Source organism: Mauremys mutica, chromosome 4 (genome assembly GCF_020497125.1).
Source record: "Mauremys mutica isolate MM-2020 ecotype Southern chromosome 4, ASM2049712v1, whole genome shotgun sequence".
NCBI classification, from domain to species: domain Eukaryota; kingdom Metazoa; phylum Chordata; order Testudines; family Geoemydidae; genus Mauremys; species Mauremys mutica.
This window is the reverse complement of record NC_059075.1, coordinates 147,478,915-147,495,079: the sequence shown is the minus strand read 5'-3', so window position 1 is coordinate 147,495,079 and position 16,165 is coordinate 147,478,915. Positions and strand designations below refer to the sequence as shown.

Here is a 16,165-nt window from a genome sequence, read left to right as displayed (position 1 = left end):
GACAGGCCAAGGGGAGGCCCCATTGGGCCAGTGTGCTAGTACCACTCGCCCCCTGCGTGCTGGGGGAGGCAGTGCTAACCCCTCCCAGAACCTGCCACCAGGAGCAGGGCAGGAGCCTGCAGCTCAGAGCCACGCGGCATCTTCTGAGCCAGGGAAGAGGAGTAGGTGCTGGGGCAAGCTACCCTGAGAGGGGCAATGACCCTCTCCTGGCATGAGGCCAGAGCTGTCAGGCACTGACAGGGGACCTGGATTCCCACACTGGCGCCAACACACGGAGCAGAGATTTGAAAATGGGGCTCCCCCCTCCCAAGGAAGGGTTGTAACTGCTGGGCCTACTCCCCTCCCCCCCACCTGCTGCTGTCACCTCCAGCTGCTATGGGCAGGTTGGGGGTCCCATGGGCCTGCCCCCAGGACAGGGCCCTGCAGGCCAGCATGATGGGGCATCCCTGGGGCTCGGATGAGCAGCTTGGCACCCAGCTGTGGGCAGAAAGAGAGGAGCTAAGGGCCTAGCATTGGGTGGGGGGAGGCTTCATGCCTAAAGGGGGCACTGGGTACTCAAGACCCTGGGGTCACACACGGACTTAAGCCCAGTCGCTCACATCTTCAGCACAAGCTGGAGCATTGCAGGCTGGGCCCTGCACCCCCAGGGGTCACCCCGTCACACTGCCCCTGAGCACGGCTGTAGGCTGCATGTCACAGCAGGATGGGGCAGCGCGGGGGTGCTGACTGGGCTCTGCTGAGCTCCTGGGGCCAGGGCCAGGGCCCCTCGTTTCAAAGAGCAGCAGTTCAGCCCCGGGAAAGGCCAGCTGCCCCTGCATGAAGCAGCAGAAGGGAGAGGGGGGAGGGTGTAGGCCTAGTGTCCCTAGCCAGGGAGAAGGGCCAGGTTCTGGCCCTGGGCCCAGCACCACAGTGGTATTGTGCCATCTAACAGCCAGGGAAGGGGGGTGGAGAGGTGCAGGGCAGCATGGCGGCTTAGCTAACCCCCACCCCGCACGGCCATAGCGACGCACTGCAGTGTTAGCTGAGGGACAGTTTCCCCAGCTGCCTCACCCACAGCAGGGCCCCGTTCCACCGGGTGCTGCAGACACAGGGAGAAACGCCCTGGGCGGCCCCACACAGCGGCAGTCCCTGCCCCCGAGATGCTCACACTCAAAATGGGCAAAGGCAGGGAGGGGAAACCAAGGCACAGAGCAGGGAGGGGAGCAGACATCCCCATTAGCTCCCTGGGGCTGGGCAGTCAGTTAATGGGCTGGATGGAGTCACCTGAGGGTGGGGTGTGGGGCCTTAGAGAAGATGGCAGAGGGACAGCGAGAGCCAGGCAGCGCGTGCAACATGGGGTGCCCATGCTGCAGCCTCTGGGGGGCTGCAGGGGGGAGAACCTCAGGAGAGAGATGAGGAAGGGGGAACTAGATTGGTGGAGGGTGGGGGCAGGGGACACTTCCCCCCTAGCCCTGCCCTCCCAGCACAATGGGCACTGGCCTTGGTGCCCCCCAGGGCCAGCCCGTCAGTGGTTCTCACCCTTCCCTTGCCCTGCTGTGACTCTCAGCCCCACACTGCTGCCATACCCACAGGCCTCTCCCCCTCTACACCAAGCTGGTTGCATGCCCCAGAGCTGGGACAGGGAGCTAACGCCATGGCTGCCTAGGCCCCAACAGGCCAATCCTGGGAACCCCCAAACCCCCCACCAAGGAAGCTGGTGCTGCTGCCGGGCAGCTCCCCATGGGCCCATTCCCGTTACCAGCCTGGGACGCAGCGCACAGGGCTGAGCACCCTCCCGCCAGCCACACTCTGTGTCCACCCTCCCCACCCCACAACAGCAGCCTCTGCTCTTCTTCCTCTGTGCCCAGCAGGAGCCAGCCAGCTTGCAGCCCAGCAGCCGGGGCACTGGCCAGGCAGTCAGGAGACCCGGGCTCTGTCCGGACACTGCCAGGCAAGTCCCTTCCCCGTGCCTCAGTTTCCCCAGTGGTGAACTGAGGACAGTGCTACTGACCTGCTTTGAGAGGGATGGAGGAAAAGAGCTGGGTGTTCACACTCGCTCTGTCTGCAGAACCAGCCTGTGACCAATTCCCTACAGCCCAACAGGCAGGGGCAGCCTGATGCCAAAACGTCACCCCCCACTCCCCTGCTGCTGGGGCTAGCTGAGCAGCCCAGCACCCAAAGGGGTTTTCAGCGTGCCCGTCGGGGGGGGCGGGGCAGCCTGGCAAAGCGCGCTCCCCCTCAGAGGCAGGGATGCCCGCAAGAAAACGCCGCCACCACCGGGAAGGATAAAATAAGATTTTTATTTATAGTCTCATAGTAAAGGGGAAGCCTTAACTTGCAAGACACTTCTGGGGCAGTATGTACAACATACTTCAGCTCCGCCCGAGGGAGCCAGGCCCTGGCCAGGAGCCTGCTACATGGTGTGCACTAGAGATCAGAGAACGCCACGGACCAGGGACGGGGGGAGCAGGGCGAAGACAGGACGGAGAGAGAGGGACAGACACACATACACACGCGCTGGCTGTCGCCGGGCCCAGCCCCGGTGCCCCCTTCGCCCCCCGCTGGGACCGAGGCCAGCGCCAAGCAGCCGTTAGTACCAGCTCTAATGCTTGGGGTGTATTTACATCCGAAAGGCGGGCAGCCGAGGGGCGCCCGCGCGCAAGGGAATTTGATCGTTACTCTACGAATCTGTCGCCTGGGCCCCCGGGGGCAGCGGCAGAGTCTGGCCGGATCGAACCGAGAGCAGGAAATAAATAGCAATTCATCACCATTCACCCTAGATAAAAAACTCCTCCCCTCCCCCCTGCACATCACAGCGGGAGGCCAGACGCCTGGCTTCTGCCAGGGCAGTGTGGGGCGCTCCCCGCACGGCGCGGAGAGGCTGGCTCCGGGCACGCCAGGCGGGCACCGCTGCTCTCTGCCCCTCCCCCCCCGCGGCTCAGATTCACGGGGCGTGTTAGTATAAATAGAAACACTCGTAGAAAATCGCCGGGGCGTCTCCTCGGAGCCGAGCGCTGCCCAGAGTCTATCCAAAGGCCGAGCGGCCGGCCGGCCCCCCGAGGAAACACTGCCGGGCGGGGCGGGGAGGGGCAGAAAGCTGCAGTCCGAGAGCCTCTACTAGAGAAGGGAGAGTCCTGACAGAGCGGGCGGGCAGGGGGCGACCGGCGGCCAGGGCCAGGCCGGCGCGGCCAGGCCTCTAGCTGGCCTCCATGCGCAGTTTCTTTCGGCTCTGAGGCTCGTCCGGCTCCGACTCGGAGCTGGAGTCGGAGCCCCCGTCGAAGGCGGAGATGGCGCTGCCCTTGGGGTTCGTGTAGAGGCTGCTGTCCGACGAGTAGTTGGCCTGCAGCTGGGCGCTCGACCGCGCCTTCTCCAGCGCCCGGACTGCGGGGAGAGGGGACAGTGTCAGGGGGGCAGAGACCAGGCCCGGGGCTCTGACTGCCGCCGCCCGAGGGGTTCGCCCGCGCCAACGCCGAGCGGGCACCGCTGCCATCGCTGCCAGCCCAGCCCCCAGCACAGGCCAGGGCAGCCTGAGCAGCCTCGGGAAGCTGGAGTGAAGCCACCCACAGCTGAAGCCACAACACGGGGCCGCCCTGACCCCCCTGCCACGCACAGCGACGGGCCCGAGCACAGAGAACTCCAGAGCCTGCTCAGCTCCAGCGGGGAGGCAGGGGCCCAGGGCTAAGATGTGGGGCAGATCCCCTCCCCCACACCCAGTGTCAGCAGGGAGCCGGCCAGCCAGGGGTCGAGAAGTGGGGCAGATTCCCCCACCCCACCCCCAGTGCCGGCAGGGAGCCAGACGGCCAGGGCAGAGCAATGGGGCAGCTCCCCTCCCCTGTGCCAGCAGGGAGCCAGGCAGCCCTGGCAGGATCCCTATTTATTCAGCTCTTTTCACTCTGCAATGAAGCCCCCCAACAATCTCCACCAGACGGGGCCCCCAGTCCCAACCTGACTACAACTCCCCACCCCCAGGGCACCCCAGAGCCCAGCAGTCTCAGCTGTTCGGACTGGGGAAAGGCAGTGCCAGTGCAACAAGCACCACCCCCCCTACTGCCCAGCCGCTGTGCGCTGCGGATCCGGCAGGGGCGCAGGCAGACGACGAAATGCCCAGGCGCATCGAGTGCCCGCTGCCCGCTCACCTTGCTGCTCCAGCAGCGCGTTCTGGCGCTTGAGGTCGTCGATGTCCTGCTGGTGCGTGTGGTTTTTCCGGCGCATGTACTGGATGTACTCGGTGGCTTTGTCGAGGATTTGGGCCCGGGATGCCTGTTGCAATAGTAGGAAAAAACAACAACAAAATAAAGACCTAGTTCATGGGGGGGAGCTCCTGGGCCCCTCCTCCCCGCCAGGGGGACAGGCCCCGCAGCTGGGCAGGCCTAGGCATGGAGCGGGCGGGGTGAGCGGCTCAGCCGGAGCCTGTGGCAAGACTAAGCCCATCGCAGGGGGAGCCGCCCCAAGTGTGCACGACACGGGGACGCTACCTGAGTCTGCAGAGAGCCTGAGCCCATCGCTGGGGGCGGGGGGTGCACAACACAGCGACGATGTCTCAGCTTGCCCTCGGCTGGGCCCCGGCCCTGGGCAGGAGGAGCGCTCTGTGCGCCTGCACGGGTGTGGAGCAGTAAGCCTATTGGCTGGCATTGCTTGGGAAGCCAACCAGACACTGGCGGAGAGGGCGCATGCAATGGTGCAACTGTGGCTATGACTGCGGCTCCCACACTCTGGTAATAGGGGCAAAGGAGGGGGGTGGCAACACTTGTTTCCTCATTTTTCTTTTCCAAACCTAGGAGGTTCTCCCCAAAGGCACCATTAGAAGAATGTTACAGCTGCAAAACCAGCTGCCCCGGCCAGCTGTGATAGGGTTAAGGCTGCCGGCATCACCTTAACTTTGCCCTTCTGGCACACGCCACAGTGCAGTTGTTCGTCACCCGATCAGTCTCACTTGGTGCCCAGGAGGGAGGGTGCCCAGCGGGGGAGGTGGTGACCCCCGTCCAAGGGGCAGCCCCCAGCCCTAGTCACCATCAGAGCTGCGCCAGAGGGTCGCTGGCAAGGCAGAGTGCCTGACAACACCGAACCACATGCTGGGGCCACCCACTGCCCGAAGCTCATCTCCATTCACTGCTGCTGCAGAGAAGGAGGGCCAGGCCCAGGCTGGCCTCAGCCACTGACCAACAGGCAGCCTGGAGGAGCTCACAGCTGCGGGTTAACAGCCTGGAGAGCCAGGCACTGCGCTCAGCCTGGCCCATCTCCACAGGCTGCACGTGGGCATCCCAGCAGCTCATCGCCACCAGCTGGTCCGAGCTCAGTGCTGCTCGGAAGCTAAGCAGGATCTGGCCTTGGCAGCCCTCAGATGGGAGACCGGGAAGGCTATCCCCAGCCCACCCAAAGTGAGGACAGCGTGGGGTTTGCGGAGGCTGGGCTGGACAGATGCCTCCTCCCCACCAAGGGGACCCACTCAATGCCCCCTGGGCATTTTGCATCCGAGCAAGGGGCGCTCCAGCGCCCTGGCCTGGGTAATCCCAGCCTGCTCCCCAGGAAACAGTGTGACGTGCTTCCTGACCCGCTCCCACAGCGTCGCTGGGCCTCCAGAGGTGGCTGCATATGAAGGGTTCTCTCTGCTTACAGGGGGAGCAGTAGAAACCCCTGCGTTCAGGTTGACTGACCTTTCCCATTAAAATCCCCTGTTCTCACTTGCTTGTAACGCCAACCCATTTTAAGTGTTCAGGCTGAAATTTTCAAGATTTGGCCTCTAGTTCCAGTTGAATGTTTTTGGAAAGTCTGAGCAGAATCAGCAAGTTTTGATGATGCACTTTTTCCCTCCAGCGTGCTAGCATAGGAACCAGATACATGGACCGTCCGCCATCCCTGGGAAAGCGTGTGCAATTTGGCCAAGTTGTTCGACTCTCCCAAGTTATAAGCCACAGGAAAACCTCCCCGTGCTCGCAATGAGGAGAACACGTCGGATGCTCGCGCTCAGTCTCCTGCGCGCTCCAGCGGCCTGCGCCCAGCCCCTGCTGTACCGTAGCCACGTGACAGACAGAACTAACGCAAAACAAACCCTGATCCTCCAGCTCCTCTTCAATAACTTTGGGCCTAGAGGAAGGTGCACTAGGTTGGGAGTCAGGAGCTCCAGTCCCTTGTCTATCTGACTGGTGTTAATTCTATGCCTTTACTGAGCAAGGCCCTTGCTTTAGGGAGCAGTCAACCATTGGTCCTCCTCATTTGACAGGAGAGGCAATGAGGATTTGAGAGAGCACAGTCACTTCGGGCACAGGTGGGCAGAGAAGCCAGGTCTCTGTGCCTCTCACAAAGCAGCTGCCAAATCTAGGTCCTTGGTACAGGTTTCTATAACAGACTGCTCCTGCAGAGCCACCTGCAAAGCGCTGTGTGGACCACAGACGAAAGGGTCCTATGTAATTTCAATGCCTCCTCCCAATCCTAACTCCGCCCCTGCGCCAGTCACTGAGCCGTATTCCCCCCCCCAGGAAGCCTAGTTCCCAGCGGTCTATTGGTGTCTAGCAATCACCCACTGGCAGAGTGCATCACATCACCCTCTGGGGGCTGGGGTGAGGATAACAGCTTCCTACCGAGAGCAGTGAGTGGAGTCACTCCTCCGGGCTGGAGACAAGATGGTCCCAGGTTCGAGCCCAGCCCATGACCCAGGTGCACATATTAGTTACACAGGATGGGGTTATCTTGTTGGAGCTCTTTAAAACGCAGCAGGGAATTCCACATCATGAGCTCTGCATGGGGCAGCAACGCTCAGCGCCTCCCTCTGCTGAGACAACATCTCCCCAGCTGAGATTTCCAAAAGCGGGGGCCTCCCGCGGCGTTCCTGCCTCCGGATTTCAGCAGCCCAGAGAGTGGCCTGACTTGCTGTGCTAAGCAGCCAGCAGCTGCCACAGGCTGTGAGGAGCAGTGCTGTAAATCAAGGCTTCGGGACCCAACTGCAGGCCCCCGTTCTCAGCCCAAGCCTGAATGAGGAAGGATGGGTCTGTCCAGGGCTGCGATACAGCGTCACTGACCTGCCTGCACCCAGGATTGCTGCCTAGCAGGACGTGTGCCTGGCCCGGAGCCTCCAAACAGCTCTCTGGCCTTTCCATAGAGCCGGGTCTGCGCTTCCTCGTTCCTTCCACAGAGCTCTGATGGAGAGCTAGTGCACTCTGAAGAGACCCCCGGCCCTCCTTCGCCTCCTAGCTCAGAGCCGGTGCCAGCACCCACTCCCTTTGAAACAACACGGGGCAGAGCCTGGCTTTTCCAACCCACGGGGCCTCCTCCCGGCAGCCCCCAGCTCTCCCCTGCCAGCCGACCCAGAGCAACAGGAGGCCAGAAGAACTGGGTGCCAGAGACCAAGGGGGTGCAGGGGGTGTCCTGGGGGGAACGGGATGGCCCCATAGTAATGGAGCAGGAAGCTGCAGGGCAGGTTCAAACCCAAAGAGGTGCTGCACCCCGGCCATTCTCAGGGCAGCCTGACACTGCCCGCTCTGACCCAGCGCCACCAGCTGCCTGCCCGAGGCTGGAGGCAGCACAGCCGGCCTTAGGGAAGCCCCATCACGATGTGTCCGGCACTAAGACGTTGCAGGAGAGACGGGGCCCTGCCCATGACAGGCCAGAAGACGCCCGCCTAAGTCAAGGCTCCCAGTCTCCAGCGCAGGCGCCTTTGCTGCCATCTCCTGGGCCGCGCAGCCCAGCCACCCAAGGCTCCCGGCAGGCCGGCCACAGCCCAGCGCCAGGTCCCCGCCGGGGAAGGCAGGCTGACTTGGGCATCAAGCTGTGCCGGGACAGTCACAGTGCCAGGCCAAGTCTCCACGCGGCGGGGAGACCACGTGTGGCCAGGAGGAGGAGCAAGCCCTGCCCGCAGCCTGCCCCAGCGAGGTGCTGGACGAGCGCCAGCCCAGCATGGCACAACCACGGCTGCGGGCGGGAGGAGGAGGGAATTCTGGGCCCACAGGGGACAGAGCAGCGGCTCTGGAGGACAACAGGGTGCTCTGCCGGTGGTCACAGAGGAGACAGCACCAGCCGCCGGGAGGACGTGGCAGGACAGGCAGCCCCCGTCCCCCCCGAACCCTGAGACCATGGGATCTAGGCAACAATGCAGCTCTCCTAGCAACAATTCCTCCCTCAGATCAACCTACCCTGTCCGACTCTGCGCCTTTCCTCCGGAGTCCGGCTCTGCTTCCCACCTCGCCTGGGAAACCCACTGGTGCGCCCCTCTGTGGCCGATCCACTGAGGATACCAGCCTGGGACAGCCGCCAGCTCCGGCGCCCTGGTCTTTTAGCTCAAGCGGGAGCAGCTCAGGCTTCCAGCTCTGGAGGGCCCCGGTTCGATCCCCGGTGTGTCAACGGCCGTCACATCTCCTCAGATGCCCCCTCGCCCCTGGTACTGAGGCACCCAGCATAGAAAACGCTCCAGGTGCTCCCCCACGCTGACCGCGGGCTCTGGATCTCAGCCTCCAGCGGCACTCGCCCGAGGTGGGTCTCACCGGGTCACTCTTGGCCCATGTCTCTAAGCCGGGGCTGCAGGGCGGCCGGCAGAGTGTGTGTAGGAGGAAGCCGGGCCGGGCTGGGGGCCAGCTCTCTCAGTAAACTCACCTTCTCTCCCTGGAGGGATGGGACGGAGTCCCGCAGACTGTGGAAGCTGTCTTTGATGTGGTCCCTGCGCTTGCGCTCCAGCGCGTTGTGGTGCGCCCGCTTGTCAGCCTGCAAGGAAAGGACAGAGAGACGGGGCGTTAGGGACCTTTAGTCTGGCCCAGCGGGGAGGGCACCGGCAGCACCGGCATGGCGCTGCGCTCGGCGGGCAGCGGTCTCTGGAGTGCGGCCCTGCTGGATGCAAAGAAAGAGAGGGAGGAACAAGAGCAGCGGCGGCAGCGGCCAAGGTAGCTGGAGTCAGGCGTGCAGAGGAAGAGCGGTCGTCCAGGCAGGAGGCCCCGCCCCCACGCTCAGGCCGGCCCCGCCCCCACGCTCACAACCAACCAGGATCATTCGGTGACTGAAGCTAACGGCTAGCGAAGATCACGCACCTAAGGTGGCATCCGTCAGCCCCAGTAACAGGTCCCTCCTGCACACGGAGCTTCAGCACCAGATACCCGCAGAGCCAAGGGGGAAGACTCAGTCTCAGCTGGGAGCCTCCGGGGCCGGACAGAGTCTACGCTGGTGGAGCTACGGGAGACTCTAGGATCACCCGGCTTCCACCTCCGTCACCTCAAACCCCAACCACTGCTCACAACCTGCGCACAACAGGCATCGCCGTGCCCGGCAGGTCCCCTAAACTCCAGAGCCAGATGGCACCGTGAGATCATCACGTCTGGCCTCTGAATGGGATGCCAGGTGCCATGCCAGCATGGGCACCGCTTTCCCGCACAACCCATTTTCCTGGCAGCCTCAAGTGCCCACAGGTTCCGGTCACCCTCCTGTGCTGGCTGACTCAGGTACAGGATCGAGAGCAGGTGGCAACGTGCTGCCAACACTGGCTTGGGGGAGGTAGTTCCTGGAGGCGAGCTGGCACAGGCGGGTGCTAGGAGACAAGTGTGCCCGAACCTACAGGCTGGGCAATGCCATCGCCGCTCCAGCTGTGCGCCGGATCCACTGAGCAAAGAGCTGAGCTCTCAGGCCTGAAAACCACAGTCCCTCCCCTCCTCCCAGCACAGGCAGGCAGACACCGACCAGCTTCTGCTCTTCACAAGGCCTCTGTCTAGCGCTGCCAGCTCCAAGCCAGCTGTTCACGGAGGAGGTGCAGTGTCGCCCCTACCCTGGGCTGTTACTGCGGGCAGGGGAAACGCAGCTGCTAGCGCCAGGGGGCTCAGTACGGCCACGCACACTCTCAGGCTGACAAGGAGCTGGCCCCAACAGCAGCCTGTCAGGAATGGAGGCCCTGCTAACCCCTCCTGCCTTCCCGGGGCCAGGCCCACCCCTTGGCCATCCACAAAGAGCCGCTTTGGAGACGCAGGCTGAACTGGTCCCTCGACTGGCGTGCGGGGGACCGTGTGCTCCCTCCAAGCTGGGCTATTTGTATGCAAATCACTTCCCCCATCCTCTCTGGTGCTGGCAAGCAGCGGCAGCCCACAATAAGTCAAATCCTGGGCTCCCCCATTCCCCGGGCACTCGCCCAGCTCAGCCCCTCCCAGCCCTGGCAGCAGCACAAAGGGGCAGCTGTGCCGGGAGCTTCTCCCCAACCAAAGCAGAGCCTCTGTCCAGTGCCTGGGTGAACACAGCCAGTCCTGGGAGGCAGGGCCGCTACCCCGCCTCTGCGGGGCCTTACAAAGGCAGAGCCGGGAGAGCTACGCAGGCACAAAGCCGCCGGCAGCGGCTGCCACGCACTCAGTCTCAGCGGCCGAGCAGCACCAGGAGTGAATGGCTGGAGAAGAATACGGCCATTGACCATTCAGCAGCAGCACTGGTTTTCCAGCCCTGGAAGCTGGCCTGACAACGTAGGCAGCGGTTGTGGTTGATGGGTGCAGACCCAGAGCTAGAAGGCTGCTGTGCTTGCAGCGGGGAAGCTTGCTGGGACGTGGGTACCAGCAGAACAAAAATCCCCCCCATACCAGGTCTGCCCACTATGCCAAGGGCTGCCACCTGCAGCAACTGAGACATGGGCAGCGTGGGGGCAGCGAGCCCTAAGCCAGACAAGAGCGAAGTGAAAGCAGCATCGGGCTCTCCCACGACCTGCTGATGGAGAGGATGCAAGACTGGCTCTTCTCCGTCCAGCCCCACTTGGCACAAGCCGTGCCTGGTGCCAAGCGAGGCCCGCGTGACAACACTGCCCCATTCATCAGCCAGCATGGCCTGCTGCCACGCGACTCTCCGTCAGTGCTTCCTACGCCCTTCCCGGGCTGGCAGGTGCCGCAGAGGGTCTCAGCTTGGCCCGGCCCTGCGGTGCCTTGGTGGGGACTGCCAGCACCCGCACAGCTGGGCCTCGGGGCGCGCGCTCGCAAGAGGAAGGAAAATACCAACCCCCTGGCATCTCGCGCCCACCCGTCAAAGCCTGGCTCAGAAATATGGCTGGATGGCCCTGGGCTCTGCCCTGCCTTTAAGAGTCACGCTCACTGGAAAAGCAGGGCTCTCCCTAGACATCCTTGGGCAGTGAGGAGAGCAAATCCCAGAACAGCCAGGCTCCCGGCCCGCAGACCACGCGCAGCCAGCACCCCCACGCAGAGGGTGGGCAGTGGACGCAGCAGCCTGTGGAATCTTGGCACTGCCCACCTGGCCTCTGCCCGCACATGCTTTCCACCGCCTCCATCGGGAACAGACCGAGCGCGCCAAGCTCCAATCACCCCCACCGGCAGCAGAAGGCACTGCCCAACACAGCCCAGTATGGGGGAGCCGGCCTGACCCCTTAACGGAGGGGAAGAGTAAACCCAGGTCAAGTCATCTAATGACACCTGGTGGGAATAACAACAAAGCTGCCTCCTTCCAGGTCACCTGAGGACATGAGCCAGACCAGACACTTAAGTCAACATTCAGGATTAGCCAGCAATGCAATCGCATTAGCTCAGAACGCCAAGCCGCTGGCCCCCATGCCCTCGAGGAACGGAGCTGCCCGCCAGGGACGCGCGCCGAGGTGTCTCCTGCTTGCGACACAGAGAAGCTTCCCACTGGAAGCTGCTACTCTGCAAACCAACCGAAGATGTGGGAGAGCAAAACAGAGCCTGCCAGGAGATACCCTGCACCAGTCTGAGCTGGGCAAGCCAGGGCCTGATCCTGGGCTTTACCCAGTTGGAGCAGATGCCACAAGGCGGCCTTCTAGGTGTTGCTTTTAAAGATCTTCCTTGAAATTGTCACTTTGCATAGCCTGCCCCCACCACACACCAGGAACCAAATGTGTGCTTTTAAGGAACGATCTCTCGGTGACTATGACACTTGGCACAGTACATCATGGATCATTTGTGCTAGGCCAAACAGGAGCAGCTGTTTGCTCTAGAGGCTTGAACCTCAATGTATCACGGCTTCCTGGCCCCTCTCCTGAGTAAGCTGCACTTTCCACAAACAGATTGTTTCGCAAGGCTCAAGTAGTACCAGCACGGGAGCCACAAGAACCACGCACAGCTCGACAGGAGACCACGCTTCTCCAGGCCAACAACCCTACACAGGCCAAGCTCACGCTCACACGGGTTCTTCCACCAGCTGGCAAGGGAAGACAAAGGGACGGCCAAAGTCATTTGCTCCCAAGACTTATTTAAGGAAGCCTTTATCTAAAAAAGCAGCCGCCCCACACTTCTCACCCTAGCAACTCACAGCAAGTTGTCCGGAGCCAGCACTGAGTTTAGAGGCATTTAGAAGCTACAAGTTGCAAACTGGGCTCCAGGCGGTAAAAGCTAATTTACTGTTGGCATGTTTGCTTACTGTGGAGCATTTCACTCTAGCTGGACGGCGCAAACAGGCAGAATGTTTCCCGGCTTGCTTCTCCCACACTACCAGGAGGCGAGCGGGTTAAGGGTACAACCGCTGCAGAGAAAGGTTTGCAGCCAAAAAAGTTTTCACTGCAATTCGGAGAGATTCATAAACACGGCCACGCAAATCATGGCTTCAACTTTCAGGCCTACCCGGTAGTAGCTCTTTCTACACTGCCACCCTCTGGCTGAGACCTGAAATCCTTCCTGCTGCTTAAAAAAAAAAAAGCAGTAACCACTTCCGTCTGAGCCATGTTTACTTACAGTTGTTACCAGAAACACCAAAATTATGGAAACTGAAAGGCTAGAGGAAAGCGTCCTGGACTTTCAGTTTCTTTTCTCTGGGCATCTGACAGCTGCTTGCCCTGTTCTCATGGTTCTTTCACACAGCAAGAGGGGTGAGAAATATTTTTTTAAAACAGGAAAATCTGGTTGTGAAACCATATCCATCGGCAAGGGCCTTCCGGGCCAAACACAGCTAGAAGTTGCCTTGATTTGGTGGGGTGGCCCTTTCCCTCCCAAAGAGGGGAACACACAAGCCTAGGATTTCAAGCCAGTGAGCAAGATTCAATTTGATAATCCAGAAGTAACAGAGCCATATGGCCCAACAGCAGTCTAGGAAGATCCTTTTACACAGCCTCAGGATGTGGTTCACCCACATGCACCATTCCCCAAAGGATTCAGGGAGCAACCGATTTATTGCAATCTTACTGGTCTCGGCAAGGCCTGGTACAGGGACAAACATCCTTAGGGGTCCCATTGAGGGACACGAGAACAATATCATAGAATCACAGAATATCAGGGTTGGAAGTGACCTCAAGAGGTCATCTAGTCCAACCCCCTGCTCAAAGCAGGACCAATCCTCAGATCCCTAAATGGCTCCCTCTCAAGGACTGAACTCACAACCCTGGGTTTAGCAGGCCAATGCTCAAACCACTGAGCTCTCCCTCCCCCCAGTATGGGATCTCTAACAATAAAATACCGGCACACGGCACCATCTAGCCAGACAACGAATTTCAAGACAAACCAAGGAATGGGACGGATAACCCCTTGGCACTGCTGATGCTCTGCTAACCAGAAAAGCAACTGAAGGCAACTGCTAGCTGGCAATCAGGGATCCACTTGGGTTAGTAATTGGACAACCCAAGCTAAATCCCCTCTATCTGCCTCTTGCAATCCAGATTTTACAGACTAGATACCGCCGGAAACAGGCTGCTGCTCCATGCAGAGGTGGCACCTCAGACAGCGACGCAGTTGGGGAGGCTAAGGGTCACCCCAGCCAAACGCGCAGGGATTTTTCAAAAAGCCGGCCAGGACCCCCTAGACAGTGTTGTGTTTTCAGTGTCACCCCTTCACATTAACCACCCCAAAGACGACGACTTCCCACAGGGTACTGATTCAGCCCTTCGGAGGCAGTGCAGGGACGGGGGGGTCTGTACCACAACCCCACCTCGGCTGGACTCAAACCATTAACAAAGAACAACTCCCTCCAAGCAGCCATTCCCAAACAAGACAATTGCCTTATGGGATGTCACAGAACCACAGCAGATACACCTTCCATCCTTGACCCAAGCTCTGGGCAGGCTGCAATGTCCCCAGCTGCCCCCCAATCAAGGGTGGACCCCAAAACGGGTTCTCTCCCCTGTGCTCAAAACACCACCACCTGTCAGGCCTGGGATCTCAGCCCAGTAATTCCTTCATGCTCAAAGCTACTTCTCCATAGAGACGGGGGCCCCCTCTCCCAAACCAACACAATTCACGGTGTGTATGTGTCCCCCACAGCCAGTCTACACTACCCACCCTTCCCATGCATGGCCGAGATCCCCTTGCACCTTTCCCCACACTCACAGCCTAGAGCACAACCCTACACAAAATGAGCCCACCCAGGCCAACTCTCCCCCCACACACCCAGCCTACATCCCCAGCCACACTTGCCAGTCCTAGGTCCCCCCCCCGCCAATTCCTCACACCCTGGCCTAGATCCCACACACCCCCAAGCTAGAACCTCTCCACATGCACGTGCCTGGCCTAGATCCTCCCCAATTTCCCACACACTCAGCCGGCCTAGATCCCCCCCATACACGTGAGCAAGCCCAGCTGACTTAGATCCCTCTCCCACATGCCTGGCTGGCCTAGATCCCTCCTCCTCCACATACATGCCTAGTCTAGATCCTCCCCACTTCCAGCCAACATCCCCTCCACACACACCCCCCAAACCTGGCCTAGATCCCCTCCACCACCACTGCCATGTCTAGCCGCGATCTCCACATACACGCTCAGCCTAGATTCCCCTCCAACACACACCCCAACCTAGCATGCCGGGTCTAGATTCTACTCCACAACCCCCGACGCATGGTTGTGATCTTGATCCCACCTGGATCTCATACACACACTAGAGATGCCCACTCCCCTCACACATGTCCCATTGTAGGTTCTGCTTCACACCACTGATCTAAATCCCCATCTCACACACTGACCTCCCCCCAAACACTGGGTCTATATCCTCCTTCCCACCCCATCCTAGATTCCCACTCCACAGATATTCCCACTTCCCTGCTACAGATGCCTCTTCCAGCCACCACTGTACACCTCCCTGATCTAGATCCCCCTTCCCAATCCCATGCCCAACATGCCTGATCTAGATTCCTACCCCACCACAGGTGACCCTTCCCAATCCCCCTCCACCGCTTAAGCACATGAGCCTGGCTAGCCCTTCCCTGGCCTAGATCCCAGCTCTCCTATACACACCTCCCAGCCTGGATCCCTGAGCCTGGCTCGCCCTGCCCTAGATCCCAGCCCCAGCTTCCCTGCACACACCTCCCTGAGCCTGGCTCGCCCTGCCCCGGCCTGGAACCCAACCCCCGATAGCTCACAGTACATGTCCGTCTCGGATCACATGAACTCGGAGCTAGCGCCGGCTGGGTCGGGTCCCCTAGATCCACTCCCTGCGCCCCCGGCCTGCCCCTTCCCCCCCCCGGCCCCCACCCTAGCGCTCACACCGGCGCGGCCTGGCTGCCCGGGCCGGGCCGGGCCGGGCCGAGCCGGGCGGGGGCGGGCGGTAAGCAAGGAAAGGCAGGCACGTACCGCAGACTGAAACCTCGGCTGCTCTTCCTGCAATAAGAGAGAGATAGAGAAACACACGCGTTACTGTCAGCGCCGCTGCCCGCGCCGGGCCGGGCCGGGCCGGGCCGGGCCTGACACGGGCCGGGCCGCAGGGGGGCAGGGGGCGCCACTCACGTCGCTCTCCACCTCGATGTCATCGTTGTCGCTCATGCTGCCGGGCCTCCGGGCGCTGCGAGCCGAGCCGAGCCGAGCCGAGCCGGGCGGGGCGCGGGGGGGGAGCCGCGGGCAGCGCAACAACAACAGCCCGCACCGCGCAGCCACCTCCCTCCCGCAGCCCCAGCAGCGCCGCCGCCACCGCCTCCGCCACCGTGCGCCGCCCCCGGCCACGTGACCACCGCCGCCGCGGGGCCTGTTGGGGGGTGGAGTTCGCTGGGGCGCGGGCGGCAGCCGGTGTCCCACCTCCGCCAACTACAGTTCCCAGCGGGCCCCGCGCGGCCCTGGCTTCGGCCCCCGGAGCCCCCTGCGGCGGCGGCGGCGGCGCGCTGCACGCCGGGGGCTGTAGTCTCGGGCAAGGAGGAAGGACTCCGCGGAGAAGCAGACACGTGGATAGGAGGCGGAGAGTGTGCGGGACCCCACCCTACTAACAGCCTCACGGTGGGGGGCTGTGCCAGGGCTGCTTCCGCACCTGGCACAGACCCCGCGATGGGGTGAGGGTGTCCAAGGCCCCTATCGCACCTAGGGGGCAG

The 16,165-nt window shown here is 61.7% G+C and overlaps 1 protein-coding gene across 4 annotated transcripts; it reads right to left on the bottom strand.

Moving 5' to 3' along the window:
* Window positions 1–2,260: 2,260 nt before the first annotated feature.
* Window positions 2,261–15,789, bottom strand: MAX (MYC associated factor X). Of its 4 annotated transcripts, none has more exons than XM_045015540.1 (5): window positions 15,594–15,789; window positions 15,441–15,467; window positions 8,563–8,670; window positions 4,116–4,245; window positions 2,261–3,360 (listed from the first exon to the last, which is right to left on the bottom strand). In XM_045015540.1, the coding sequence occupies exons 1-5, from the start codon at window positions 15,627–15,629 to the stop codon at window positions 3,176–3,178; spliced, it is 486 nt and encodes a 161-aa protein (XP_044871475.1). In that variant the 5' UTR covers window positions 15,630–15,789; the 3' UTR covers window positions 2,261–3,175. The 4 variants fall into 4 exon arrangements, with proteins under 4 accessions (XP_044871475.1, XP_044871476.1, XP_044871477.1 ...); XM_045015541.1 differs by having other exon boundaries at window positions 4,116–4,239; window positions 15,594–15,788; XM_045015542.1 differs by lacking the exon at window positions 15,441–15,467 and having other exon boundaries at window positions 15,594–15,788.
* Window positions 15,790–16,165: the final 376 nt, after the last annotated feature.